At 33.4% G+C, this 27,731-nt stretch overlaps 3 protein-coding genes and 1 non-coding gene across 7 annotated transcripts; 1 reads left to right on the top strand and 3 right to left on the bottom strand.

Annotated features, from left to right (window-relative positions):
* The first annotated feature begins 1,285 nt into the window (after window positions 1–1,285).
* LOC104904466 (uncharacterized) lies at window positions 1,286–7,008 on the top strand. 2 transcript variants are annotated; one of them, XM_010692719.4, is made up of 8 exons: window positions 1,287–1,601; window positions 1,711–2,055; window positions 2,674–2,957; window positions 3,127–3,255; window positions 3,962–4,084; window positions 5,819–5,926; window positions 6,243–6,421; window positions 6,571–7,008. In XM_010692719.4, the coding sequence occupies exons 1-8, from the start codon at window positions 1,454–1,456 to the stop codon at window positions 6,692–6,694; spliced, it is 1,440 nt and encodes a 479-aa protein (XP_010691021.2). In that variant the 5' UTR covers window positions 1,287–1,453; the 3' UTR covers window positions 6,695–7,008. The 2 variants fall into 2 exon arrangements, with proteins under 2 accessions (XP_048491705.1, XP_010691021.2); XM_048635748.2 differs by lacking the exon at window positions 5,819–5,926 and having other exon boundaries at window positions 1,286–1,601.
* Window positions 7,009–7,222: 214 nt separating this feature from the next.
* Window positions 7,223–12,503, bottom strand: LOC104904465 (peptidyl-prolyl cis-trans isomerase CYP40). Of its 3 annotated transcripts, none has more exons than XM_010692718.4 (10): window positions 12,123–12,503; window positions 10,626–11,126; window positions 10,465–10,552; window positions 10,306–10,358; window positions 9,108–9,212; window positions 8,743–8,818; window positions 8,605–8,642; window positions 8,214–8,284; window positions 8,039–8,104; window positions 7,223–7,499 (listed from the first exon to the last, which is right to left on the bottom strand). In XM_010692718.4, the coding sequence occupies exons 1-8, from the start codon at window positions 12,291–12,293 to the stop codon at window positions 8,231–8,233; spliced, it is 1,086 nt and encodes a 361-aa protein (XP_010691020.1). In that variant the 5' UTR covers window positions 12,294–12,503; the 3' UTR covers window positions 7,223–7,499; window positions 8,039–8,104; window positions 8,214–8,230. The 3 variants fall into 3 exon arrangements, with proteins under 3 accessions (XP_010691020.1, XP_010691019.1, XP_048491706.1); XM_010692717.4 differs by having other exon boundaries at window positions 7,223–7,496; window positions 12,123–12,502; XM_048635749.2 differs by having other exon boundaries at window positions 7,223–7,496; window positions 10,626–11,154; window positions 12,123–12,259.
* A 7,241-nt stretch (window positions 12,504–19,744) lies between these two features.
* On the bottom strand, window positions 19,745–21,236 carry LOC104905017 (uncharacterized). Its single transcript, XM_019252044.3, has one exon. It carries the CDS (start codon window positions 20,835–20,837, stop codon window positions 19,938–19,940), a length of 900 nt encoding a protein of 299 aa, XP_019107589.2. The 5' UTR covers window positions 20,838–21,236; the 3' UTR covers window positions 19,745–19,937.
* A 6,421-nt stretch (window positions 21,237–27,657) lies between these two features.
* TRNAI-AAU (transfer RNA isoleucine (anticodon AAU)) lies at window positions 27,658–27,731 on the bottom strand. Its single transcript has one exon. It is a non-coding gene; the product is annotated as a tRNA-Ile (tRNA).

Below are 27,731 nucleotides of genomic sequence, written 5' to 3'. Positions count from 1 at the left end.
ATTTTGGCCTCTTTTTTAAGATTGATAAGGAGAAATGTCCTTGAATCGAAATGTTGACTCCTGACTCCTTATAAGCCTAGGTCAAATTTACAAAAAAAGGCTCTTATCAATATCATATATAATTCATAAGTAATTACAATTTCGAGTATTGTATCGAAAGTCATACTCATTATACTTCCTCGATTTCTAAATAAGTGTAATTGTTTGACTTTCAAGATTGCTAACACACAACTTTGCTGGTTAAGAATATCTCTAATTATGTATTATTAAAATTATAAAAGTTGATATTATGAAAATTACATTTTAGTTGAAAGAAATCGACAATATTTTATTTAGTAAAAGATATGGTCAAAGTTAATTGTTTGAATAATACAAAAGTCAAAGTGTTGCACTTAAAGTGTGTTCTATTCAAGTGAACTTAACTTACTTGAGCTTATATGTGCTTATATAAACATAATATAATTTATCCAAACTTATGAATTTATGATATCTTCCCAACAAGTCTTAAATGAGGACTAAGGTAAACTTACAATATATAATAACTTATTTTAACTAAAAAGTTTTTCCTCCTTTCGAGAACCCGTGGTAAGAAGAATTATCTCTAGGCTGCCCACGTGTCAGTTACCCAAAGGCCCAACAACCCCAAACCCTCTCTCCCCCAACCCCCAACAATATTGAAATTTTGGCTTTCACCAAAATTTAAACATTAGTCTCCCATGTGAGAGATAGAAAGTCATACCATTGGTGATTGGACCCAAGCTAAGGGTCCTCGTTAATATTGCTATCATTATTGGAACTTATTGTGAAACTTTGTATCATAACGTTACAAGTTTATTACCAACAAGGCAGTAACCCTTCTTTGTACTGACTTCATGGCTCATATGGATAAAAAACAAGGCATTTATCCTATACCAACTACCAAATACTTCCTCTGTTTAGAAATAGTTGCACCATTTCATGTTTTCACGTTGTCAATGCATTATTTCAAACATTAATATCTCTAATTATCAATAAGTAAAAATTATAAAAAGTTAAAATAATATATATTGAGACGAATCTAACAATATCTCATATGATTATGTTTTTACTAAAATATAAATCACCAAAGACAATCAAAGTGCAAGATGTGAATAGTAAACACTATACAAATGGTATAACTATTTCTAAACGGAGGAAGTATAGCTTACTAGGGATCTGGATTCTGGCTGTTGCTAGTCGGGCCAAGGTTTAGTTGGGCCGCACATACAACAATTCCACAAGACTACGAGCCTTGCTTCTCAGACTGATTTACAGTAACTAGTAATGTCGGAAATTTGAAATCGCGAGAAACAAAAGTCGAGAAACTATAAAGTAACAGAAGTAATCAAACGCCATTTCATCAAAACTCCAATCTCCTTCACAAATCACAACCCTACTCAACTCCATTGATACAGCGCAGAGGTAGGAGAGAGAAATGGGAGGTCCAACAACGAAGAGAATGATATCACAAGAAGCATTCGACGAAGTAGTCAGAGAAAACATGCAAGATTTTGAAATGGAAGCTGCTGAAGCTCTTCAAGACGCCATTGATTCTCTCACTCTTCAAGGCGTCGATCTATTTGGTAAAAAATTATCTTCTAAACTCGCACTGATTCTTCAAAATCGAAATTATTTGATTTGATTTGAATTGCGTGATTTTGATTTTTGATTTTTGTGTGTGTTTTGATGAAGGTATCATCACTTGCGTGCCTGGTGAGAGTTCGGTGCAGGAAAATCCAGTGATGAAATCACTAGATAATTTGAAGAATCACTTTGCGAATTTTGAGAATGAAGAGGAGAGAGAATTGCTGGAATTGCCGCCATTGTTGCTTAAGTTTGCAAATCTTTGTGATTCTAATACTAATATTACTGATTCTGATGCTGATAAAAGTTTTTCCGATTCCAATGCGAATGCCGCCATAGCTGTTAGGAATGGAGGAGTTGAGTTGATTACATCAATTTGTGGTAAAGTTTCTAGTAGTGGAAATGAGGAGATTATTGTTTCAGCACTCCAAGCTCTCACTTCTTTGCTTCGTGGTATGCCTCTTACTCTACTGTTTACTTTACTCCTTTTTCTGCATTTGTCGTTTAAATCTTGAGGAATTTAAATTTTTTGATATGTATCACATTTCACTTTGCTAATTGTAATTAAAGGTTTCTGATATTTGCATCTGGTTCATCTCCAAGATGTAATCGACAAAAAGTATCTCGAATTGTCGATTCGACAACATATATAGATTCTGTGACTATATGTTTCTAGATATTACATAATCTAACTTTTGGTAAAGGAAAATCACGACAGTATTTGTAGGTTATAGGGCTGTACATTAGTGGAATCTTATTACGGAAATGTCACTTGATTTACAACTTTTGTACATCTTGGAGATGAATTGGAAATTTCTCCTCTTTGCATCAAATTTTACTTTGCTAATGGTGATTCTTTTTTCTTGAAATTGGTTCTGTTTGCATCACATTTCACTTTGTTGATTGAAATTGTGGTTTCTTAAATGGTGAAATATTGAAATTGAAAGTCAGTGTTAATTGAGTGTTTTGTTTTCTGTTTACTGCCGTTTTGTGTGTCATCTTAAGGTTCTATTATACAGTTCTATGCACCTTAACTGTTGCATTTTTCATGACCGGCTTTCTCTTTCTCAGATGTTCCGAGCGCTCAAACCTTTCTCAAGTGTGGTGGTCCAGATATCATAATAGGATTATTGAAGCAGGATACACAAAATGCAGAGTTGTTAAATGGCTGCTTCTCTGTCATTGCTGCTTCTGCTACTGGGAATGAGATTCTTAAGGAGTCATTTATGAATTTGAAAGTTGATCAACTCCTGATTAACGCATTGAAGGGGCACAATAAAGGCGGCATTCCTAGTCTGTATGATGCTATACGCATTTTAGTGACTCCTGATGATTATCGTGTTGCTGCCTCTCAAGTACGTCAGGGTCACTCCACCTTTACGAACTTACACATTTGACTTATTTGCATTTGAGTTACATCTCACTTTGGGTTTACTGGCCAATGCTAAAAGCTGGATAATTTACTTGGCTTTTGTATGCTTTTGGTCTTTTGAGTAATATTTTTTGTTGTACATATGATTCTAGGTTTATGGTTATGCTCGGCAATTTGCAAAAGTTGGAATTGCTGAAGCTCTTGTGGACTCCCTTCATGAAGGTCTTACGTCACCCACTTTAGTTTCAGCTAGTGTTGCTCTGAAGGCTGTTGTTGTGAATGTATGTATATTGTTTCTTATTGGTTGTTCTTATTTTTCTCTGTTTCTGTCAACTTTCCATGGAATGTTTGAGTATCCTCTGAAGATTGCAACCATTTCAATTTCTTGTCACTGTTAAATAATATCATGTCTTATCACTGGAAGCCATGACAGGATAGATTAATCTTGACACGAAGGCATGAAGGTCTTTTGTTGTAAGTTTTAACTATTAACAGTGTTGATAGTTTGAAAAGGTAGATGTCCAACTAGCTCAAGAATGAGGAACGACTGCAAATTAGAGTGAATAAACTATCTGCTTGCGAGCATTGGGCCTTTATTTGCCTCACTAACCGTTAGTGAACAGCTCAAGGTGTCAAATTAGTTTTGGCAGCCTCTCTTAAACTCACCTTTGACATCTTACTATCGGTAGATTGCTTTTGACATAGCTCTCGTCTTTCAGTTTTCAACTGTCTTGTATTTTTCACAATTTTGAGTTTTTGATCTCTTTTGACATCCTGTGTTTTTAAGAAATATGTCAGTTTCTGTGAAGCTTCACTTGTAATAGGCTAGGCAGTTAAGAAAGATAATCTACCACTTACAAGGCCTTATATTACATGTCAGCATAGGGTGCTTCTGCATGACTGTAATATTGGTACAAAGTGAGTCTTATATATAGTGTCGTAAGATTGCTGCTAGATCCTTCACTGATAGGTCTTATGTGGTTGCAGGATGAAATTTGCCGAAGTATAGCCGACAAGGGTGGTGTTGATGCTGTTCTCCGATGTATTGATGACAGTGGTGAACAACTGAACAAGTCTGTAGCCCGAACATGCTGCTCATTATTAGCTAAGGTTTGCAATTACAGCTTATGTTCTACTCAACAGATGATTTTTGACAAATACTAAGAAATATAGAAAAGCCATTCAAGCTAGGGAAGTTTGAGGAAGAAATACTTTGACTTACAGAATGTTGGGTGTCTTATACTTGCTTCCTCTTGTCGACAGACCAAGTGACCTATATCCTATATATTATTTATCTTTTGATTTCACTTTTTTCTCGGTAGGCCTTTAGAAAACATCTTTTTGTGGGATTAAACTGGATAGTAGGCTTGCATATGTTCTGTCCTCCTCAGAGGCTCGAATCTTGCGGGTGACAAGATCCATATTAGTTCATTATTGTTCTGCCTAACAAGATTTACTCTTTTTATCCCATAGTAGTTTCCATAAATAGGGGACAAATATAAAGGGAATGGTATTCATTAGATGATGTTCCCACCATTTATTTTAGTTTTAAACTATAGCCATTGGAAGTTGACAATTGTTTTAGGGCATCCGAAAAGGAAGTGATTATTACAGAACAGAGAGGAATTTATTTAGATTATGAATTTGTTGGGTTTGCAAACGAAAAGGATGGCAGCTACGGAGAAAATGTTTAAAAATTCTGTAGTGAAAGTGTTTTTTTTTAAAAAGACCTTCCATTCAGCATTGCTTCAACTGCTGGTCTTTTGCTACTTCTCATATGCTAGTATTGAATTGATTAGAGGTAAAGTTGCACAGTCTTTACCTCCCTAGGATCCATTAGTTGTAGCCTTGTAGTATATCATGGATCTGATGTGAGTATTGCTTTGATTGCTGAGCTAAATCAAAGTATAGGAAAAGACTATCACCTCACTAGCATCTGGACATAGAGCACTTACAAAAAAAAGGGGAAACCTGGACCCCCAGCGATTGAGGATGATCATCCTCCTGGCAAGTATAGAGAAAGTGAGCTCTTCCGAATTCGGCAATTCCTAACGGTTAGAACTTATAACAAGGTGTTTTGGGCAACCATAAGGGGGGGGGGGGGGGGTTGTCGTGAGTGTAAAAGATTTTTTAGCATGCGTTCTTTTGTTGTAACTTGTAACTTATAATTGTTAGAAACTTTGAGTTTCTCAGAGAAATTATTGTTAGAAGAGACAATGTGGCGGCTAGAGAGAGATGTTGTGACGATTATGTAATGAATGTCAAAACTATGTATAAATTAAAACTTTTTTATGACACCAAGTCATCAATAAACAGGATGTTTGTAGTATGCCATACATGAAGTGGTGGCATTCCTCAATACCCTAGTGCATTATCACCTTATTTTGGTCTAAATTAGGGTTTTGACTATCCCATCATACCATGGTAATTAGATCCCTTATATCAGGAGGGTGGATGGGGCATTTCCGTGCCTGGATTCGGCTTATCCAGGTCTAATATGAAACAAACATGTGGAGTAGAGTCCGAAGTGCACCATTGGCTGCATATTCTTGTCAGGGCGTATATTTGGGGTTTTCTACAATAGGGTGGTTGCTATAGGTGTTCAATGTCCTTAAGTCGGAAACTTTGAGGATAGCGGTGTGATTTTTTTGTCCAGAAGGAAAGATGTAATTGCAAATTACAATCATGAAAAGTAATTTTATGGATGACTTGTATGTTCCAAACCACTAATATGTCTCTTGCTCCTGTAGTTCACTCATCTGATTGTAGTCTATGGATTCTGCATTTCTATCGCTCTTTATTGTTCAATTCTTGAAGCTTATCTCTCAATTCATTTTTTAATAGTTGGCAGGAAGTGATCACAATAAGAGTGCTATAGTGGAGAAAGGAGGTATGGATAGATTGGTCAGGCTCTCTGGAAGATTTGCAGATGAGCCATCTGTGATACAAGAGGTGAAGACTGTGCAAACTATTAGCATGGAACTTGCAGCATGACAATTTTGGTGACCTGCCATTGTCTATAAATAGTATACATAGTATATATGTGCCTGTTGGATTACGCTCTGATAGTTCACCTACTTTTATGTTCTTCGTAATTTGGATTTATCAATTTAACCTAACAAGCAAGCAACCATACCCTATGCTCTTAGTATATGCTTGAATGAGGTAGCTATGTGGCGCAAGCAACAATTGCATTTGTTGTTGTGGTGGTTGTGTGCTTTCATATTGGCATGATGGTTGAATAACTAATAATTGTGTGGTTCTGCAGATTATGTATATTATCAGTGTGCTCTGCTTAAGATCTCCTGATCATGCATCTCGTGCTATCGAAGCTGGAGCAGGAGATCTGGCAATCCGGACCATGCAGAAATTTCCTGCTGCACAGCTGCTGCAGAGAAACGCCTGTCTAATGATACGAAATCTTGTGGTCAGAAACCCTGAAAATAGGTAAGCATAAGACATTGTTGGAAACATTCCATGTTAGCCTCTATCTTTAACCGTTTACAGCATGAAGTTCCAAAAGAGCTAGGAGCGCCCATTATAATTGCAAGAATCATAGATTCCACAACTAATATCATGTCTGCCATTATTTTCAGAAAAATTTTACTTGATAATGGCATTGAGAAGATTATTAGAAGGGCTAAAGAAAGCCATGAAAATTGCAAGGCTGCTGCAACAGATGCTCTACGAGATTTAGGGCTTGAGAACTACAACTTATAGTTATTTTATTTCTGATTTGGCTATACAAGAAAATCTACCTCGAGTTCGAAAGAAAGTCTTAATGAGAAGTAATTTTTTTGTTATACTAGATTAGGCATCTTGCTGTTAATGCATGTTTTAGTTATTTGAGGAATCAGGCATAGATATTTTATTTATGAATGTACATGTGCATCAGTGCACCTACACCTGAAGCTTCTACACTTGACGTGCTGGTGAATAGAGAATTAGAAGTTCAGAATACACTTGTGTTTCTATTTGGTTCTTTTGTGCTGCTGCAAGTAATTTCCATGTAAGTAAGTTTTGTTCGATATGCATAGTTGATTATCAATCCAATTATTATTTTCTGCCCTAAATTCTGTTCTTATATGATTCATCACCCTAGTTCTACTAAGAATAACAACACCCTTTTTGAAGAATCATTCATTCTACCCTTCTGTTCCGAGTTCAATTTTCGTGGACGGTAAACCAAACGATCCCTCAAGATTTCAAGTCGATACGACCTTTAAAAGTTATAGAATGATCTAAAGATGAGTCCAAGTTTAGTACCAGTCATCATCACATTGATCAGAAATGGAAAATCAAAATCGTCCAAAGTTCCCATCTTTTAAACATAATGTTGTTATCAATATAAGAGTAAACTCTTCAGAAATGTTCGAAAGTCTTTTTTGTTCATTTTCTCTTTTTGTATCCCTAGAAAAGATCTTGCTGGAAAGTCTTGATTTCCAAAGTTCACCGGCAGACCTGGCTCAGGATTTGTACTTTGCAGGCACCACCCCGATAATTCCACCAGAACTGAAGGTTGCTGCTAAGACAAACCAAAAAAAAGCTTGCATTAATAATGTTTAAACTAGTTATTAGGCACATGCTATGTCTCGGGTAAAAAAAATTCATTTATTAATATTATACTTTAAAATGACAACATTAAATACTATTTGGTCTAGTAGTTAAAACTTTAGTATGTGAACTTGAGATCATGGGAATATGAGATCAACGCCTATACTATGCAATTTTTATTTTTTTTTGTTATTGTACATTAATGACATGAAGTAAAACGCCCTTAACATATATAACACGCGGATCACATGATTAATGGGGTAATCCCAATGTTTTTGTTAAGACTGTTTTTGGCACATAATCCGATAATTCCTACTATTTCTATTGAAATGACTAATCAATCATAGTTTTTAAACTAGAATTTTAATTAGGAACCCTTATATATTGTTTAGGCAAGGTCTAATAGAGTGTCAAGTCCACCGACCCCGGGAATGTTAACTAAGATCAGGCTAGAAGAAACTATAAAACAGACTATAAATTCCAATGGTAACATGTATAGCATGTTTATACCTCATTTAAGCTCGGGCGGAGCCTGTAAAGCAAATTGCCTGAACTTTCCAACGACATCGACTGTATCTGAAACACAACGTATAGCACCCAAGAACAGTACACCATAATTTAAGAATCACAATTATTACGTAGGAAACTTGTACAAGTAATAGCTAGAAAGAACATTTGCACATACCATATAGTGCAGTAGAACTACGAGAACATCTTAGAGTAGGCTTTTCTCTCTTGGTCACGTCTATCAGTAATCTGCACACCAAAAAAAAAGCCTTTTAAAATCTCTAGAAGTTGCTCCCTCCTTTTCCTTTTGTTCTTTACACTTGCTTCTACACATTCTCCAATGCAGATTAGTAAAAACACTGAAATTTTGATATTTTGAAGATAATACATCAGTCAGAAACTAAACAAGATCCCAACATGACCTTATTTTGTTCTCACATATATATACTCTTCAAAAGATGGTGAAATTTTGAGTGTTTGACCACAAGATTGCAAGTGTAAAGGCCAAAAGAATACAGAGGGAGTATGCAACATCTTATTATGGTTGATAAACTATACATGTACTCTACCTTCTTCCTTGCACTAGCTAGTTCTCTTTTGATACCAGCTGAACAAACACAGATGTATTAGCTTCATAATACACACACTGATTCATTGTCATCGATATTACTCAAGCAACAGTCATGTCAGGGATAATTGTCTCTTACCATCATTAGGCTCCAGGTCTAATGCCTTTTTGAAACTTACAACAGCAGCATCTATGTCGTTAAGAGCCATATGGGCCTAAGGAACAGACAAATTACAAGAGGTCAGACGTCAATGCAGCATACTTATACGTACAGGTTCTCTGCAGTCGACATAAATCCTACTCAAATTGCATCATTGGAGACCATGTCAATGGCCAAAAACAAATGTAAGAAAATATGTGAAATGCTTTTGTAGTAGGAAAGGGGGTTTGATTTTGGGAGATCCCAAAATCAAATCAGATAAACATTAACAGATAGGGAAGGTAGAGTGACAACCACAGTATGTCACAAGCCATTAATAGGACAGTTTCAGGAAAATCACCAACCTGTCCTTGGCGAAACAAAGCCTTGACATTATCCTCTCCATCACGCATTGCGAATTCAGTGTCCACTAAAGCGCCCTTTAAATCTCCCAGCTTTAACTTACAGGCCTAAAGTACCATAGATAGACCGACAAGGTCAAAACTTACCCATACTCTGGCTTCAACATGAGCAAAATCAGTCCAATATGAAGATAGTAAATTTTTTACATCAGGAAAAACATTATCCACTGGATTGTAGAAAATCTTGAAAATAAAGATATAAAGAAGAAACTACAAGAGTATTAAATCTCCTCAATTAAAAAAACAGGTAGTTGTTTGGAGATTGTACACCATTGGCACATAGATACATCACTTGAACTTTTTGTTTCCGGTACTTTAATACAGTAATACTTTGTATATAATCTCGTTATACCATCATTATTGATATACGTACTTCAATACACTATTTTTTTAACAGCATTTGCAAAACGAAATGGTACATTTGGGGTGAGGAAAGGCGCAAGTATTTCCATAGGGATACCAGGAAATACGAGGTTTTTCTACCTCAGAGTGAGAGTTCGGTGAACAGTGAAATGAACTGAAATTGATAACACTAAGATAAAACTGGTTAACAGTTTCTTGCTCGTGAATTAAAAACAAAACTACGTTATCTCTTGAAGGATAACACAGTCCACAAATCAATTTTAATTCTAAAATTCATAGAGCTTAGAACAGAAAACCATGAGAGCAGGATCATAATGACACAACCAATAAACATCACATCTCCACAAGTTGTGCTCCACAAATAATTGAGTCCTCCACATGAGATGTAGCATATTGACTTCTGATGGTTTTGCATCGACTGGATGGTGGAACCATGGGAGTGAGAGGTTTGGGATACGTATCTAACTTTCATCAATGATCTAGATCTATACAATATAGAAGTATTAGCAGATTATGATTTCTAGGGTCATCGATATGCAGCCTTATGTTTTCCTCTTTGTTACCGACCAACCATAAAAATTTAGCTAAATCACTAATACTTAGCTTAGTGGTTTTTATTTAGTTCAGAGAACTTCTTGTAACTCTAAATTCGGAAATTTAAGCAACTACACCTATGATCCACCTTTTTCCAACATACTATGCTAAGTGTTCAAGCAAGATTAGATAATAACAAGATAAATATTACACAGGGGGAAATCAAATGAGAATGACAGCTTACCGAACTATTTGTGAAAACCTGCGACTTGACTTTTCGCAATGATGCACTTTTCTCTGAAAAAAATAATAAGTGAGGCAGATTTTAAACCAGTAACAGCCAACAAGTAGATTGCTGGATCATCGTAACAAGTAAATAAATGAACAGCAACAGCTAATTCACCTTCATCAATCCCATCTTTCTCCCAGCATTCATCTAAATAGCGTAGGGCTTTCCTGTACTTTCTTAGAGCCATTTTATAGTCCTGTTTCTGGATAAAAAAAGGGAAATTAGAATTCAAAACAGAATATTTATCAGGACCATGGTAGAGATCAGCTGCTTACTTTGAAATGTTCATTTCCAAGTGCCTTAATAGAATCAACAGCATCAGTCCACCAAGAGAGTTCATCAGGACTCTGATCGAGATCAGCTGGCCAATCAGGATAGGTATCACCATCCTTGAATACATCTGAGATGCCATCATCAGCCCCCTCAGGAATCTCACCACAATCAGCAATAATAACATCCTGGCTAGGGCGTTCACTTTCATCAGCATTGACATGCTCGATGGAACGAACAACTCCCATACCTTTAATCACTCTACCAAATACAACATGCTTCCCATCCAGATGAGAAGTCCGAGTAGTAGTAATAAAAAACTGAGAGCTATTGGTGTTAGGCCCGCAGTTAGCCATTGATAACATTCCCTTCCGTTCATGTTTCAACTCAAAGTTTTCATCCTCAAATTTCAACCCATATATTGATTCCCCTCCAGTACCATCTCCAGCTGATATGTCTCCTCCTTGGATCATAAAGCTCTTGATAACACGATGAAACGAACTTCCCTACAACACAAATTCGATGAAATCTCCCCTGCTTTTATCACTACTACATCAAAAACAAACAATAAAACCCAATCTTCTTTACCTACGCTGAAAGTGAATATAATCCTACAAATAAGCTAGTCTATCATGTTCCCCCAAACACGGTGTTCCATGTCACACAAAGAAACTCGCATGATCTTTCGAATTTTCTTCTCCATGTGAGATGCAACATTATGTTCACCCCGGAACACCTAAGAATCTTCCCATCTAAATGGGTGTCAATTTATGTCATTCAATCATTCAACAAACATCAAAGAATGGAAAATTTCGTACAAAAACAATCACAACTGACAAAAGTACCAAAACAAAAGCCCTTAATCTACATAAAGTTCCTGGATCATATAAACAACACCCAGATACTTGATTCTTGAAATTTCTAAAAAAAAATCTAAATTTGACAATTATAACAACTAAACTATATTCTTTAAATGACTACCCTAAAATACACTACAAATAAAGGCTTAATATTGTTCGAATTCTATTTCAGGTAACTTAATTCACATCTCAAAGTACAAAAATAAAAATAAAAAAGCAAAATCTAAAATAAAGATGAGATTTTCAGAAAAAGGAAAGGAACTTTCTAGAACATACAAGCATAAAAGTACAGATAACAAAGATTGTGATCACTAAAATTAGCAGCTAAAAAATCACCATAAATGGGTAAATAATGACAAATTAATAATTAATCCAAGCATTTCAAACAAAAATTAACACTTTCAGATGTTTCATCTTAAAATCAAAACAAAATTAAAACTTTCTAGAACATACAAGCATAAAAGTACAGATAGCAAAGATTGTGATCACTAAAATTAGCAGCTAAAAAATCACCATAAATGGGTAAACAATGAGAAATTAATAATTAATCCAAGCATTTCAAAAAAAAAAATTCAGAACTTTCATCTTAAAATCAAAACAAAATTAAAATTAAAAATGAGAAATAAAGAGGAGAGAGAAAACCTTGTAATGAAGCGGTACACCGGAGTGGGGCCCAATACCTTTTTCACCAGTACAAAGTGCTCGGAAATTTTCGGCGGTTTTCGGAACGACGTCGTTAAATAGCTCAACAACAATTCTACCTTCAAGTTCATCGCCAATACTTATGTCAAGGTAACATCTTTTTCTCGCCATTTTTGAGTTGTAGTAAGAAATTTCTCACTGAAAAATGAAGATACAATAAAATTGAAAGAACCCTAAAAAAATGAAGAAAAAAAGTTGATTGATTTTAACGCAATATTGTGGAAATAGAAGTGGAAGAAAGAGTTGGTTGGTCCCGCTTTTTATTTCAAACGTTTTTGTCCTTTTTACGGTTAAATCCCGCCGGCTACCTATTTAGTTTTGTTTGTGTGTTTTCTTCATTTGGTTGTTTGATTTGAAAGCTATTTTTACCTTAATCATGATTCAAAATGGATAATTGTAGGTTAGTTTAGCATGCTTATTATGTTGTCGGGTACCTAACGCGTGTTTTATTGTTGCTTATCTAGTTTGATGAATGGAGGTAATTTTTTACTTACTTAGATGTACGCTGAAATACCTGATGGGTTGTAAAATCGTTATTTTTTCATGAATTGTGATACTTTATTGTGCTCAACTGATTACATTGAGGAGATGTTGTTGATCTAATTGGTATAGTTCTTATGTAAAGATATGTAGGAGATGAAAAATGTTGGTTATTGAAATTGGTTTTTAGAATTGAAATATTTCTTTATTTTTTTAAGCTCACCTCAATTACCGTCTTCAAAGGTAAAGGTAGAATTTTTTTGACAATGTATGATACTTATAAGGACAAACATAGTTTTATGTACTAGAAATAATATGTTAGTTATGTAAAAATATAACTACAAGTAATGCATGATTAATTTGAGCCTATTTGTTTATTGTAGTAATTATGATCATAAAAATTATATAAAAAAGGCTAAAAATAATATTTAGTTAGAAAATACTAATGTTATTTTAAAAAATTAACCGATAGATAATTTATATCGATTCAATAAAAATCATCTTCTTTTTTTGGGGGGGAAGGAATCATCTATAATAATTAGAAAACAATTGAAACTAATAATATAATGGCTTCGATCAATAATAATTAGCTTTGATCAATTTAAAGTAATTTAATCAATAGCAATAATATTGATTAAATAATAATTGAGTGAAATATATAGGACCTAATCAAAACTAATTTATAATTATTACTTAATGATATAATAACACACCCCTATTAATCTAAACTCCAATATAGGATTGCAAATTTGTTGGGCCAAATTAAAAATGCCTCCCCTTTGTCTAAAAGATGTTAAAAAAGTTTCAAGAAGATTTGAAGTTCTCGCACAACTGACGCCTGACCCCACACCATCACCATCCTCACACTATTTCTCTTTTGATGGCAAATGGTGCATAAGAAGAAGCTTCAAGAAACTTAAGTACTTCACTTTTCTTTTCCGTTTATTTGTGCGGCAGTGGAGTTAATCCACAGTTATTAAATTTTTTTTAAAAAAAAAAAATTGCAATATTTTAACGTTTATGTACTTATGATTTATGACATTTTGAGTTTTTATTTGTATAATTGTATAAAAATTGTACATAAAAATATAAATAAAATATAACAATTTGTTTGGGACCCGTTTGTTATTGTTTTTTGTTTTTAGTTTTTAGTTTTTTTGTAAACTAAAACCAAAAACAGGATATCAGATAAAGTGATTTTCACTTTTTAGTTGTCATATCTCATATGACATATATCATATGACTTTAAAAATCAAAAAACTAAAAAACAGAAAATCGTAGTAATACCAAACGGGCCCTAACGTTTGTACTTGTTTAGAGGGATAAAGGGGGTAAAGAGAAAGGGATTAGACAAGTTTATTGAGTATAGACTTTTTCCTTATCTCATCCTATAGACTTTTTCCCTGCTTTTAAAAATCAAGAGTTCAGGATATAAGAAAGTACTCCCTCCGTTTTTTTTTTTCTCACTTGGAATTTTGGCACTATTCATACTTAGAGAGAATCTTCTCAATTTTGTTCAATTTATAAGAAAAATATAGTCATTGGGTCTTGTTTGATTCCTCTCAATTAGTAGATTATTAATATTCAATCGTTATAATTTTTACTAATATATAATGAAAGATATTTAAGTTCAAAAAAGTGTATTGGGAGACGCGTACAAAAAAGTGAGAATGATATAAAAAAAAAAAACAGAGAAAGTAATCGATAAATTGAGTACAGAAAAAATACATAAGAAGTATTATAGGGATTAGACAAGTTTATTGCATACTGATTGCTTAAATACAATATGCAAGAATTTAATATTTTGAAGACAAGACACAAGACAAAAGTTGATAACTTCATTGCTCATTGAGATAATGCAAATGTCAATCACTAGGACTTTTAAATAGTGATTATTATGCAACCCATTCTAGATTACATATTTTATATCTTTACCAAAAGTTGTTATATATAGCCAAAATTAAGTTCCGAATCTAAGTACATATAGTAGTCATTGATAGTTATTTCTTGTCCTATCATTCATCGATTTATAAAGCATTAGTTTTATGAGCTCAGTAAAAGGACAAATAGATGTTGCCAAATATGTGGGGAATAGAGGATGGTTGTACATGGACATTATATGGTCGTATTCATTGAAGTTTTTACAAAATTTTAGTAAGTTAAATTATAACAATGCACATGATCTATAGACTAAAATGGAATACAGCATACTGACAACGATGCTCCAACCCTTATCATTATTATCAACTTATTTTGACCCATCTTAACAAATTCAAATTCATTTCAACCTATTAGTTTTGAACTTTACTTATCAAAATTTGTTGGTTCGAAACTTAACTTAATCGGAGCTATAACAACTTAATTATCGTAGTTTTGAAATAAATTTGGTTAACTCTAATTAACTCTGAGGACTTATTTTTCGAGAATGAGTGGAAATAATTAAGGTGATGGAATAAAGCTTCATAAGTGTGTCCAAAAAGTTGTGATCAGTACTCACCTACATATGTCGTAAAAATTTTGATCTGATCAAATTTCAACCCAATTTCCTATTACCCCAAATCGATCCAACTTCTTTACCTAACACTATTTCTATTAGACCAATTTTAAAAGATTTGAAGTTTTATGAATAAATCTTGCTACTAATCTACTCTGATACTATTACTATAATTTATGAGGTTTTATTTTTTTTACAATTAAATTTTCTTGCATGTACAAGCACTTTATCTAAAATGCAATAGAAGAACTATAAAACAGTCCGATTAAGCCGGGCTAACAAAAAAAACATGTCATGTTAATTAAAGTCGAACAATGTTGTTTCAAGACCCAGAATTTTCATATCGATTTGGATCCGACATGTTAGGTGATTTGATAATTCAAGCATACTGCTGAAACACCACCAAAAGCATTTCCAAAACCTACTATGGGCATTGTATTCCATATTGTATCATTATCTTCAACTGTTTGGCTTAAAAGTAATTATATTAGTAAAAAAAAGAATGGTGATGTGGCATTCTTTTATACAGTTTTACTCCATGTATCTACACAATAAGAAAAATTAGTAGAATTAAATTGGATAAGGTTTGCTCTCATGACTTCAAATTTATATACTAAAGTATTAACTACTTAATCAAATGGTAATTATTAATCTTATCATTTAGAGTAAAATATTAGTAAATGAAAAATGTAATTAAGTATTCAGTACATAGTTGAAAATTTGGGACCTAAAAAATAGTTTATTTTTAAAACGAGTGTACTACTCAATTACAGCAATATTTAATTTGGAAGGAGACAATCCACTAATTATAATATAATACTACATTATCCCAGTCTACCACCAGTCCACTAACTGGTTTCTTTTCCGATTGCATCCGTGGACCAAATGACCAAATTTTCCACTCAAATGGATAGACACAAGAACTATAAAAATTAAGATAAGCGCTAAATAGTAGAATTAAATTAGTGAGAGATATTCCATTTTAGTTGAAGATTAAATTAGTGGCATTCTCCATTATGTTTATTGCTGCCACTACGAAAAGCAATCTACATTCTATATATCATCAATCATCGTACATCAATAAACATAATTTCAATTTTTCTTTTTCCCTTCTGGAAAGTCCTCTATATTATCCTCGCACAAAGTTACTCACTCGGAGGTCCAACAAGCTCCAACCCTTCTCCAACAATACTGAAATTTCTACTTCCACCAAGATTTGAACCTTGATCTCTCATATGGGAAAGAAGAAGCTATACTATTAAACATTTAGACCCAAGGGTTTTTGGTCTTTAATTTCAACTTATATGACGACCAACAACCGTTAATTTTGCAAAAGAAAAAAAGTACTCAATGAATATGAACAAAAAATCTCTCAAATATTATAATAAATTTTTATTTGCTTTTTTAAGAGAAAAATACCATAAACTTTGAACACGAGTTTTCACTAATATACAACGGAAATTTTTTTTTTTTTTTTTTTTGAGGGGTACAACGAAAAATTAATCATGTAAAACTCATTAGTTACATTCAAATTTTATATATATTTTTAATTGTTATTGAAATGTACATAAAAGAAAATCTGCATAAATTTGCAGATTTTGCGAATAAACTAAGAAAATTCTTTATTTATGAGACCAGGAGAGTAATACTACATTATGGATACGTCGCGTTTCTAATTTTAACTAAGATCAAATCAAAATACTCTATCCCATGTGTTTATTTGAAATTCTTATTTATCGGTTTGATATGGAAATCCTAAATTACATGAAAATTAAACTTATATCTATAATTAGTATAAGAAAAGAAACAAAAACAATAAGGGGGTTTTTGGTTCATATAGTGGTATTGGATTGAAAATCATGAATGAAACCAATGCATTATAAGCTTGGTACTCGATACCAAATACCATATGTTTGGTTTTTTTTTTTTTTATAATTTGTTGGTTTCATTGATTAAAGGACGTTTCCACAAAAGATTACACGTCTATGGCCCAGCTTTTCATTTTGTAGCCCAGCCTAGCAAGCTAAACACCAAAATTCTTTTTCAAGATAATACAGAATTACAATTCGACTATATACCAAATTGCGGGCTCTTTTTTCAAATCCATGCTAGGAATTCATCTTTCCTTGTTAATCCCTGCTTGGTCAACATGTCTGCTACAATGTTTGTGCCTCGACTTTTGTAGATGATAGAGATCCCAGGGCCCTGGTTTCTTGAGTTTCGGATAAAGTTAATGATAAAGTTCAGATTCCATGGTCCGTCTGATTTTTTGTTGCTCCAATTCACAGCGTTAGAGGAGTCAGATTCGATGATGATAGGAAACTCTTTAGTGTGTGTGCTGCTAAATGAGATCTTCAAGGCTCTGTGGATGGCAAGAACCTCAACGTTATTGATTTCCATGAAAGGTACTGGGCTTGAGAACATGCATAGAAAAGCTCCATTGTGATCCCGAAGAACTCCCCCAATGGCAAATGAAGAGTGGGAGATTTTAATGGACGCATCAACATTCCATTTCAAGGTTCCCGGAGGAGGAGGATTCCAAAATTCAGGGCCATGCCCGGAGGAGGACGCATCAACATTCCATTTGGTTTTATTTGGAAATGAAATCTTTTCTTTTATTTGATACCTAGAGGTATTGGTACGAGCCATGTCAATTACCCACCTCCCCAATCTATACAAATATATTAAAAGACGTGCATAAACAAGAAACTGTGCCATGTGGCACTCTCCCTAGGGAGGTTTAGTTCATGTAATCTATGTACAATAAAAATATTTAGAAATTGCATAGTATAGGGGTTCAATCCCGAGATCTCAATTACATATACGAAAGTCTTAACCACTAGACTAAGTTGTATTTAGTGTTATTATAATAAAGTATTATATTAATAAATGAAATTTTTTCTTACTCGGAGCATAGTCCGGACCTAATAATTATTGTGTTTCTAAAACTCATATCTTATAATTTGAGATATAGGTTTTAAACCTATTAATTTAGTAAATAAATACTAAATATGAATTTTACTCATTCTAAATACATACCTTATATCAGAATCATATGAACAACACCCCCTAATTGATTTTAAGTAAGAGTTTGGCTTCCTCGACAACATTATTAGTTCACTGAATTAGCTTGGACTTTGGTTGGTTCAACCTTTCAAGTTAATTGAAGTTGAAACGAAATGAGTACTATTTTTCCACGATGAACTTCTATTTCATGAATCTGTTTTATAATATGACAACTTCAATTCTGTTTGGGCCTTTATGTCAGCGACACATTTAGGCCTTCGCGTGAGACAAAGGCTGCAATTTTTCATTACCCGATGTTTATTTATTACTCTTTCCCCTCACAAAAAATATCCCACACTTGCTAGTTGCCTCCTTCATTACACACCATCATCAAAAATTTGCTTGGGTTTACACCTTTAGGGTAGGAAGAGGAAGAATGAGGCATTTCAATCTCAAAATGCAATATATATGCAACTGATAAAAAAAGTACAAGCAAGAAGAAGAAGGAAAAGGATTGAATAGAATAACTCACAAATATTTGGCGATCCAGGTGTGTCCGTATCAATGGTGACTCATTATTTGGATCATTCGGTAAATCATTTCTTCGGACAAAAAAAAATTATAATTTTGAAAACCTTCCGTAAATGTATCTTTACAAGCAATTGAATCCCGAGTCAATCCCTCGAACATATCTTCTAACCTAATTTGTCACGAAAAGGAAGAAAGTTAAAGATATATTCAACGACTTATATGCTACATTCGAGTTTACCAATGTTAAATGTTATGTTTTTGCTCATTACTTGTTTTGCTTATTTGAAGCTCTACAAATAAATAATGGAAAAAAAAAGATAGTCATTGAATGTCAATACTCAATACACCCATAATATAAATTTGAAAAAATTGGGGTTGAATCAAAATAAAGCAATAAGTGGTCCCAACAAATAGATTTTTCTGATGAAATCCATGAAAAAGTTATATATAATGGGCCTATGGGGTTTAAATATTGTAAAATTGTCTTATACTACAAACCTTAGCTTTCAGGCCTTTCACAAAACCTTAAGCCTACCTAGGGATGTATAGTGGTTGACACTTGACATTAGTGTATTCTGACACCTTTATCTACCTCAAAACACGGAGTGTCATGTCCGACACGACATTTTACTTGGATACTTTATTTTAAACTAAAAACTTGACTTTTTTTCTACAAAATAGCCGAGTCGGGCACTTTAACTCTCATATTCGAGTAAACACTCATTATGTGTCTAAGTTAGATGGGTTGACCTCACTTCTTAACTTGGAATTAAAATTTTATTTTCTAATCATTAATGTTAGATATTGAAGTTAAAATTTCACCATCTTACTATATGGCTAATGAACGATGTTGATACCCTGATTTCCTTTCACAATAGCTGTGATTTGTGAACTTGGGATTCTATATGCAACATTCATACTTCATTTGACAGCGCAATATAAGTACAACATTCGCTGTCAAACATAGTATAACAACAAAATGGTATGATAAAACAAAAGTTCATCACAAATTAAGAATTTCTGACCCCTACACATACGAATAAACAAGATCTATGAATATGATGTAGTAGTGATTAAATTCTAATACCAAAATAAGGAGTAACAAACAACAGATTAACAAGCGATGACAGATATTAGATACATAGTCACATCTAATTGGGTTGACACTGGAACTACAGCACTACAGTAATAGTTCTTGAACCACTTTCTTCTATCAAATTCACCCATTAACTAACAAATTATATTCAATCAATGCGGTTATTATGATGAGCCTGTTGTTGTTGCTGCTGCTGTTGCTGTTGCAGGTGTTGTTGCTGCTGCATCTGCTGCAGCTGTTGTTGCTGCTGCTGATTCCTCTGTTGTTGTTGCTGCTGCTGCTGATACTGTTGTTGTTGTTGTTGTTGTTGTTGATGATGTTCGTGTTGTTGGTGGTGCTCGTGTCGGTGTTGTTGGTGGTGGTGATGGTCATGTAACTCTTCCGAGGACTCACTTAACTCATCCTCATCATTGACAACACCATCAATTGGATGCTGTTGCTGATCTTCCTGATGCTGTACCTGTATCGGTCCTTGTACCCGTACTTTTCTTTTCTCAGGCTCTGGGCAGACAGCAGCTTCACTACTTCTCCTGTTACCCTCTTCAACAACCTGTTGAAGGTGCTGATGTGGATGTGGATGTACCTGTGGTAATGGTTGCTCTGACTGCAAATGTGTCGGTACTCGCATCGAAACATTATCACCTCTCCCACCTCCACCACCACCACCACCACCATTAGGATAGCTCTCCATCATAATATGCGTATTCATATGCATATGCGGATGGTGAGCACGAGACGGCGCAACACGGCCGTCAAGACAAGATGAACACTTAGACTCAAGCCAAGCTTCAACATCAAAATGAGGACCATAACCCAAAACTGTCCTCCCACTACACAATCTACCAACTAACCCAGCTAAAATACCCAACACCGCAATCATCGCCACTACTCCTATTACAGGCCCTACATGACCACTTGGTGCACTGTAATGATTCCCTTGTTGTTGTTGTTGTTGTTGTTGTTGGCTAATCATCATCAATGGTGGTGGCGGTGCTACTTGTGGTTGTTGATCTGTTATAAACCCTGGAGGTGTTGTGCTTGTTTCCATCGCCTTAAATTAACACCCAATTTTATTCAATTGTGCATTACAAGAAGTATACAAATTACAAAATGTTTAACATTATTAACTTTGTTAATCATCTTTATTCCTCATTTCACTAACTAAAATGTGAGGAAAGTAAGTTGAATTTAGGTTGTTTGGGTTTTGTTGTTCCATTTGATTTTGGGCTAAGAATGAATTAGTTGATGAAGATACATTAATTTTAGGTAGGATTGGTGAAGAAGAAAAGGGGATCGGAAAAGCAAATTTGGAATTGGAGATGAAAGATGGAGGAGTAGAGTGGAATAGCAAAAAAGGGGAGTTACTCAAGCCAAGATAAGGATAAAGTAGGTAATTCCACTTCAAAGGGAAAGAGAAAGGGAAAAGGAAAGGAAAAAGAAATGGAAATTGAACCCTTTTTAAAACCTTAGGCTTAGGAGTTAACCAGTTCAGGATTAGAAGTATGGATGACAAGGGGTCGTTTTTTGGATTGAACTAAATTAAATTGAATTAAATTAAAATTAACTGAATTGAATTAAATTAAAATTAACTTAATTGAAATGAGAGAAATTGATTGAACTGCAATTAATTGAAATGAACTGCAATTAATTAAATTGAAATTGATTGAATTGAACTGAAATTAATTGATTTGAACTGAACTCAAAATAAGTTCAAAAAAACAGGGTCAAAGTTTTGGATAGATTTCAGTAATATCCTTACATAATACGGTATACCCTATATTTTTGAAGTCGATCCATATTGAACCGATATTGAGGATCAAGGTTGGCCTAGTAGTTGTAAAACCCTCATTCCATCATGTGATAGAGGTTCAATTTTCACCCCTTGTAAGAAGGATTCCTAATTTTTCCCCTTATTGCAAGGGAATTCTCCATTAAAAAAAAAACTCAACCCATATTTATAAGGTTTTAAAAGGTTAAATCCTTATTGATACTTATAGGATTTAGTACGCTCAAGGTAAAGGTTAGGTCTAAAGCTCATGATTTACCAATAATTAGGTTTGTGATTTTTATTTCCAATAGAAAACAAAATGACATAATAGGATTTATAACTTATAAGGTTATAGCTAAGCTAGTTTTTGGTTCTTAGCTTTTGGCTTTAAAAGTTGAAGTTTCTAGTTGGTTTTGAAAGGACGTTTTTAATTATAAAAAGTTCTATTGTGAAAGTTTTAATTTTTACTTAGCATGATTTTTTTTCATAAGGGTATAAACTGTGTAATACTTTTCGTAGATGCAACTTGCAAAATTACAAATAAGGAATTTGATCAAGAGAAATATTTAGTAGGGGTCTCACTTCACTCTAAAATACCAATTCATCATTGTGATATGCACTTACTTCGAACCGATGTATGTCATAATAGATGTTTTGCTCGTCTCAGTTTACCATTATCTATTTGCTTTTACTATGGATAATGGAGATCATACAGGTTGAATCATTTGAAAGATAGCATAAAATGGATTAAAAACTAGGGTAACTTTCTTTATTATTGAAAATAGAGGGAATAAAAAATGGGAGAAGAATATAATTATATACTAGAAATTAAAGGAGAATGAAAAATAAAATAGTTGAAAGGCCATCTTAACCTGAAAGTATAATTTTGTTCAAATTGTTTTACTCACTTTGTTTTTAGAATATTTTCAAATATACTCTTATCTTATACTCCCTCCGTTTCTTAAAGATCTTCCCTCTTTCCGTTTAAGGGTGTTTCCAAAAGATCTTCCCACTTTTGCTTTATTCCTTATTTGGCAAAACAAATTTTCCTATTTACCCTCTCATGTCACTATCATATGGTCCACCATTACATTATTAATTCAATTTTACTCCCTTTCTCTCTCCTACTTTAACTCCTTTTTATTTGTTTATTTATCTTTCTCTCTCCTACTTTACTCACACCATGCCCCACACAACTTGATTTTCCTTGGTATCTGTAGGAACAGTAAGTGGGAAGATTTTTAGGAAACGGAGAGAGTAAATTACTCCCTCCGTCTTTTTTTATTTGCTACAAGCACTTTTTCACAAAGACCAAGGAGGGAGTGGGGACCATTGACATAAATGGAATTAACAAAAAAGCAAATAGGTAAATTGTGGGACCTATGTATTATATATGGAAACATTTACAAAATCAAGAAGGGAGTGATGGCAAATATGTAAATAAAGTGTGGGACCTATGTACTATATATGGAAATATTTGCAAATGTAGCAAATAAATTGAGACACCTCTAAATGGCAAAATGTAGCAAATAAAAAAAGACGGAGGGAGTATAATAATAAGATGAGTAATGTATATATTTGAGAGGGAAATGAGTAAAAATAAGTACGTTTTACAAAAAATTTAGTCAAACTTAGTAGTATCAAAACTATCAAGTATCAAGTCACCTGTTCACATTTCCTACAGTTTCCACTGTTGTACTTGTGGGGACTTCATGCTATAGTGATGCCAATTTCAACACAAGTCTCTCCTTCTAGTATGTCTTACTCTTAGCTATTAATGTTCCCTGCCTTATTACCAAGTCTATTTCGAGAATCCGATGTTGCTTCTCACTTCCTTTTCTTTTTCTTTATTGAATTGATATTATTATGTTGGCAGAACTTTGTTATGGGCCAAAGACACTTACGGTTGGTAAGGTTGGTATTCGGATCAATTATCTTTTCTAATAAAAAAAATAAACACAAAAAAAGACACCTACTGATACAATTCACCTAAGGGTCAAATTTAAAACATACAAGTTCAATAGATAAGACAAATTATATATGATTATTTAGATAAAAACGTATTAGATCATTTGTCAAGCGAATTACTTATTGTCATACTAGGCCATCTCAAGATATGGAATAAAAAATGACTCTGAAAATAGGCCCTGAAAATGTCATGTTCACGCAACTCTTTACTTTCCGATTTTGTGAGAGCCATCATTTCATATCATTTATGATTTATCACAGGTACAAATTAAGAAAAATACATTTTATAACATAAATTGATTAATTAAATAAAAAAACTTAGAATAATACGTATCATAACATTTAAATTGATTAGTTACTTGTGAAGAAAACGATACATTGTAATACTTTTTTAGTTTCGTTGCATTCAAAGAACTTAATATGTATATTTAAATAACATAAGATGGTCGATAGAACGTTAAAAGCCAATATGTACCACGAGGAAAAAATATTGAAGGATTTATCCTTTGTATTATCTTTCCAACTTTGACTTTCAACAAGATTGTAAGTAAGTCAACTAAAATAATATAGAATTAATATCATATCATTTATTTAAGTATAGGAAGAGCTTTAACTTAAAAAAACGCTTTTAACGGATTCTTCTTTTACATAGACAAATTTGCATTAACATAATCAAAATCTAAGCACTGACTCGCTGTTATTCCCATATTCGATATTGGACAAATTGTCCAATATCATGGAATTTCTGTAATTTTTATGACAAAAATTAATATTAAAAAATAAAAAATTATTAAAAAATTAATTTTTGTATATATTTTTATTTGGAGATTGTTAGTTGAAATCTAGTTGATGTATTAGATGATTAGTATATTATATATTGACACCAACTTATCATATCATATCTTGACAACATTTTATCATATCAAGTAAATGTTATGTATTGTATCAAGTTGATAGTAAAATTATGAAAATACTATGATATGGGACAAGTTGTCCAATATCTTGAAGAATACTCTCCTCAACATCTCCAGAAGATGTGCCACTTAGTAGAGCTGATCAACTCCAACCCGATCCGACCCCTTTTTTGGGTGGGTTTGGGCAGATTTTTGGGCATGTGGTCGGGTCAGGCCCGATCCGACTTTGACCCAAAAGCCTGCTCATGTCGGTCCGAAATAGTGGTCTTTGAGCACAAAATTTTGGCCCAATCCGACTCGACCAACATGCATTTTTTAGGAACGGCCCAACCCGAACCCGGTGAAGCCCGGTCATATCACCTCTAGCACTTAGCAAGTTAGCAGCGATGCATGTTTGCGCTTAAACTTTCCCACCGTTCTTGATTATACAAAACAAAAAAGGAAATTGGAAAAGAGCCTGAAACATGAATAATTGCCAAGCGCACTAAATTTGAATCAAGAAAGGTGCATAGGCCCACAACATTGAGCTAAGCATAAGTCAATAATTTAATTTCTACCCATAAGGTTGCTTTTTAACAAGTCAAAAAGTTGCTACTTTATAAGCTCAAATCGAGCTCAACCTTTCTTCTTTTTGTTTTTTAAAGATTTCTTTAGATCAAGTTTCTTTCATATGATCTATTATTGATGATACTAGAACTTTTATTTTGCTTAATTACATGTTATTTACTTTGGGACTCGAGGATGGGAGAGAGAAGATCAATGTTGAAAGGAGTATTTTTTTTTTTTCAAGGGGAAAAAAGTAGTACATTAATTTAGGGACAACGTGTCCATAAGTATATAAGGAGAGATAAGATTCGGACAATGATTGACCTAACATTGCTCAGTTGAGACTAGAATTTTATTTTGCTTAATTACATGTGTTATACTTTGGGACTCGAGGATGGGAGGGAGAAGATCAATGCTGAAAGGATTTTTTTTTTTGACGGGAAAAAGTAGTGCATTAATTTAGGGACAACGTGTCTATAAGTATATCAGAAGAGACAACATTGGGACAATGATTGACCCAGCATTGTTCATAACCAAAAGGCACTACTCTAGCAAGATGGTGGGCCACATAATTTCCACTTCTCTTAACATGTGAGAAACTAACAAAAAGGAGTAAATCTTGCTTCACACCAATTTTACAACCTTAATAAATAACTCAACCTAAATCTAATTTATGCATTAGGAGAAATATAATTCGTATAGCAGAAACGCAATATTTTTTTTGTATCTTTTATATTCTTAAGTATGATTCGTTATCTAAAAATTAAGCACGAGAGTGCCTAACCAAATGTAAGCTTGAGCTTGAACTCAATCTTAACCTTAATTCAAATTAAGGATTGTCATAAACAAGATCATGAACATCTAATATACAAGATGTAAGAAATAGTAAATTACAAGTGTACAAGCAACGAAAAGTCTTAATTGTAGTTTGTATCTTATGTATATCTACCCATTATGGGAAAAGGTAATAATGAAGTATCCAAATTCTTTCATGGCAAAGTCTACATTTGATTTCTTTTCATTTACTATTTTGTTTTCTTTTTCAACAATCATTTTTTCTTTTTCTCTTTTTCATTTAAAATTTTAGATAAAGCTCTACTTATTAATATTGATTTTAGCCCCAATAACCCCAACTTTTACCATCTTCTTATAATAATTCCAATTTTTTTTTTGAAAACATCCAAGCTCAAAAATTATCTTATCGAAATAATATGAACTCTTTAATTTCCTGTATACTTTATACAATATACCAAAAATATATTAATGGCTTTGTAATGGCAAAAAAAAGAAAAGAATCAGGATTACTATGAAAATCATCCCATTACTCTGATTCTACATATTGCTTTTGAGTTTTTTGCCTTTCAATTTTTAGTTTGCAAATAACTAATACCTGGCTACTTGAAAATATATTTCTTCCAAAAAAAATTGAGGATTAATTGTCTTTTTGTTAGGGTTGGCAAAAGTTGACCCAAATCGATAACCCGATCCGAAATTGACCTTAACATTCTGAATTTGGGTTGAGATTTTCGTCCTTAAATAAAAAAAGGGTCGACCCAACCCAACCTGAAAACATAATGGGTTCGGTTTAGGTTGACTTTTTCAACCTGAAAATAACCCGAATAACTTGATTTAGAAGTCAGATTATTTTCAGGTTAGATCAACCTGAAATTAACCTAGACTTTCATAACTTGTAAAACCTATTTTTTGTTATTCTTCTTTGTATTGGGCCAAATCCATTCTTGGATTACCTAAATTTCATGTTAGGTCATTAACCCATACTTTCATAACTTAGAGTGTATAGTTGAAGTTCATTTCAGGTCATTTTGGGTTGGTTCCGGGTCAACCCGAAATCGGTAAGGTCGGGTTTGAGTTATGATTCTCGACCTGAAATTAGAACCGGTTTGGGTTAGGGGTAAGTGACCTGAAATTGACCCAGTCCAATCTGATTGCCAATCCTACCTTTTGTACCTCTAAATTTTTTAATGCCTAAAATAAGTATTATATAATAGCTATTGCATAAACAATTTTATGTTTATTAATTTTTTTTTTTTTGAAATACTATGAATCCACGCGGGTTAGATTTAGTATCCATCACTGGGTTCATAGTTAGTGTGACCACTGACCAATCATGGTCAGATTCCTGCATCCGCCACTGCCCAAAGTTATTAAAATCGCGATTCAAATCTTAAAATCTTACGATTTTACGATTCAAAATATGTTAGACGATTCGATTCGCGATTTTAGACGATTCTATACATTTCTGTTGACTAGCGAAAACCTCGCAAGTTTAAATCATGCTAACAAAGAAAATAAGAAATATATATTGTTAGTTATTGTTAATATAGTGGGTAAACAACTATTTTGGCCAATTTTTAGGTCTTTTAACTTACAATTTTAGCATATTCAATGAAGATTGAGTGCAATATCTTGATTATATATGTTTGTAGAATCTTACGATTATACAATTCGATTCTAAAGGTTGTTTTCGATTCAAACTAGAATCTCGATTTTAACAACATTGCCACTGCCAATAGTGTCCAAACGTATATGTCAGGAAGTTTTTGTATTATATATTAAAAAAATGGATATTATAACTTTTGTAATAAAAGTTCTGAAGTTCAACCACATTTTTTATCCAAAAAATTGTGATTTGTATTTTGTACTAAAACAAATGGCCCATGCAGGGGTCGAACCTGCGACCTTGGCGTTATTAGCACCACGCTCTAACCAACTGAGCTAATGGGCC

The sequence above is a fragment of the Beta vulgaris genome, chromosome 9, assembly GCF_026745355.1.
Source record: "Beta vulgaris subsp. vulgaris cultivar EL10 chromosome 9, EL10.2, whole genome shotgun sequence".
Lineage (NCBI taxonomy): Eukaryota > Viridiplantae > Streptophyta > Magnoliopsida > Caryophyllales > Amaranthaceae > Beta > Beta vulgaris.
Note: the sequence above shows the minus strand (reverse complement) of the source record. Positions and strands in the feature narration are given on the sequence as shown.

Bases quoted from the DNA above. Each gene is read 5' to 3' on its own strand.
- LOC104904466 (XM_010692719.4), top strand. From the start codon at position 1,454: ATGGGAGGTCCAACAACGAAGAGAATGATATCACAAGAAGCATTCGAC. The intron at 2,056-2,673 runs GTATGCCTCTTA...TCTCTTTCTCAG, and splicing joins TCTCACTTCTTTGCTTCGTG to ATGTTCCGAGCGCTCAAACC. The intron at 4,085-5,818 runs GTTTGCAATTAC...ATTTTTTAATAG, and splicing joins GCTGCTCATTATTAGCTAAG to TTGGCAGGAAGTGATCACAA.
- LOC104904465 (XM_010692718.4), bottom strand. From the start codon at position 12,293: ATGGCGAGAAAAAGATGTTACCTTGACATAAGTATTGGCGATGAACTT. The intron at 8,643-8,742 runs GTAAGAGACAAT...GTGTTTGTTCAG, and splicing joins AGACCTGGAGCCTAATGATG to CTGGTATCAAAAGAGAACTA. The intron at 8,285-8,604 runs GTAGAGTACATG...TTTGGTGTGCAG, and splicing joins TAGCTAGTGCAAGGAAGAAG to ATTACTGATAGACGTGACCA.
- LOC104905017 (XM_019252044.3), bottom strand. From the start codon at position 20,837: ATGGAAACAAGCACAACACCTCCAGGGTTTATAACAGATCAACAACCA.